Consider the following 1,011-nt stretch of genomic DNA (forward strand, 5'->3'; position numbering starts at 1 on the left):
ACCTGAGACATGAACTTCTCTGTCTCTGCTGCTATTCTTCTGTCACACCAACTTCACACAGCGCCCTAAAACATTCAGTGTTGACGTCACAGTCCTTTTCTTCCTGTAAATATTCCGTCCACTCTCCCCGATCGTCTCGATGGTTCCCAGTCGATACCGTTCGTCCGCTCGGAGACATTTTGGAAAAAGAAAAAGAAGCAGTTTGAACCCCGACAGACACGAGGCTCTCACATGTGACGGCTGCATCTCCGGAGCCTTGAACTAAAAAAGCTTTTGTCCTTGTTAGAGTGTATTCTCAGAATGGCACAGGAGAATATTCCCTCTTTATTTTTACACTGCAGCGCTTTTCAAACACTTCAAAGAGGACAGCTGTGGCACTATCGCTGTCTTCACTTGTAAGGAAGTCCAATCAAAGTGAGTAAAAATAGGAAATGTAAAAATAGGATTTTGTCTCGCGGCTGGCTGTAGTTCTTACACTTTCACTACACTGAGGAGGCAGATCTGACCGGCAGGACTGCTGAGGTTGGACAGTGTGTCCATGTGGGTCAATATCCTGAGGAGATGTGGTTAGAGATGTAGCTGAGAGGAAGAGGAGGAAGAGGAGGGAAGGAAGCCAGATGAGATTGATGGATGTAGTAAAGAAGGAGGTGGACGATGGTGTTTTGTTGCTCTTTTGTCTATTGTCGTGCCAAAAGTATCGCAATATATCGTATCGTTGCCCCTGTATCGTGATGCGTTTTGTGTCGCTAGATTCTTGTATTTCTTCTGCAGGTTTAGGTTAATTGTTCACCCTGACTGGATCATGGGCTTGAATGTGAGTGTGAATGGAAGTGTGAATCACAGTGTAAACGGTTGTTTCTCTGTAGTAATAATCTGTTTCTCTCTGTCTCTCTGTCTCCAGGTGGTTGGTGGTCTCGATATACACAAAAAGATGGTGGTGGACGTGTGAGAGTTCTCCTCCGCCCGATGCCCTCCCTCCTCACCCTGCCGTCCACCCCCACCCCCACCCCC

The 1,011-nt window shown here is 47.0% G+C and overlaps 1 protein-coding gene across 1 annotated transcript in view; it reads left to right on the top strand.

The window, feature by feature from the left end:
* The window catches only part of LOC103386871 (calcineurin subunit B type 1), an 18,388-nt gene extending 17,377 nt beyond the window's left edge, over positions 1–1,011 (top strand). The window contains exon 6 of the mRNA XM_008321300.3: positions 902–1,011. Within this exon, the coding sequence (XP_008319522.1) occupies positions 902–949 (48 nt within the window). The 3' untranslated portion in view covers positions 950–1,011. The remainder of the gene's footprint in view (positions 1–901) is intronic.

The sequence above is a fragment of the Cynoglossus semilaevis genome, chromosome 12 (assembly GCF_000523025.1).
Source record: "Cynoglossus semilaevis isolate Cse_v1.0 chromosome 12, Cse_v1.0, whole genome shotgun sequence".
In the NCBI taxonomy this organism is placed as follows: domain Eukaryota; kingdom Metazoa; phylum Chordata; class Actinopteri; order Pleuronectiformes; family Cynoglossidae; genus Cynoglossus; species Cynoglossus semilaevis.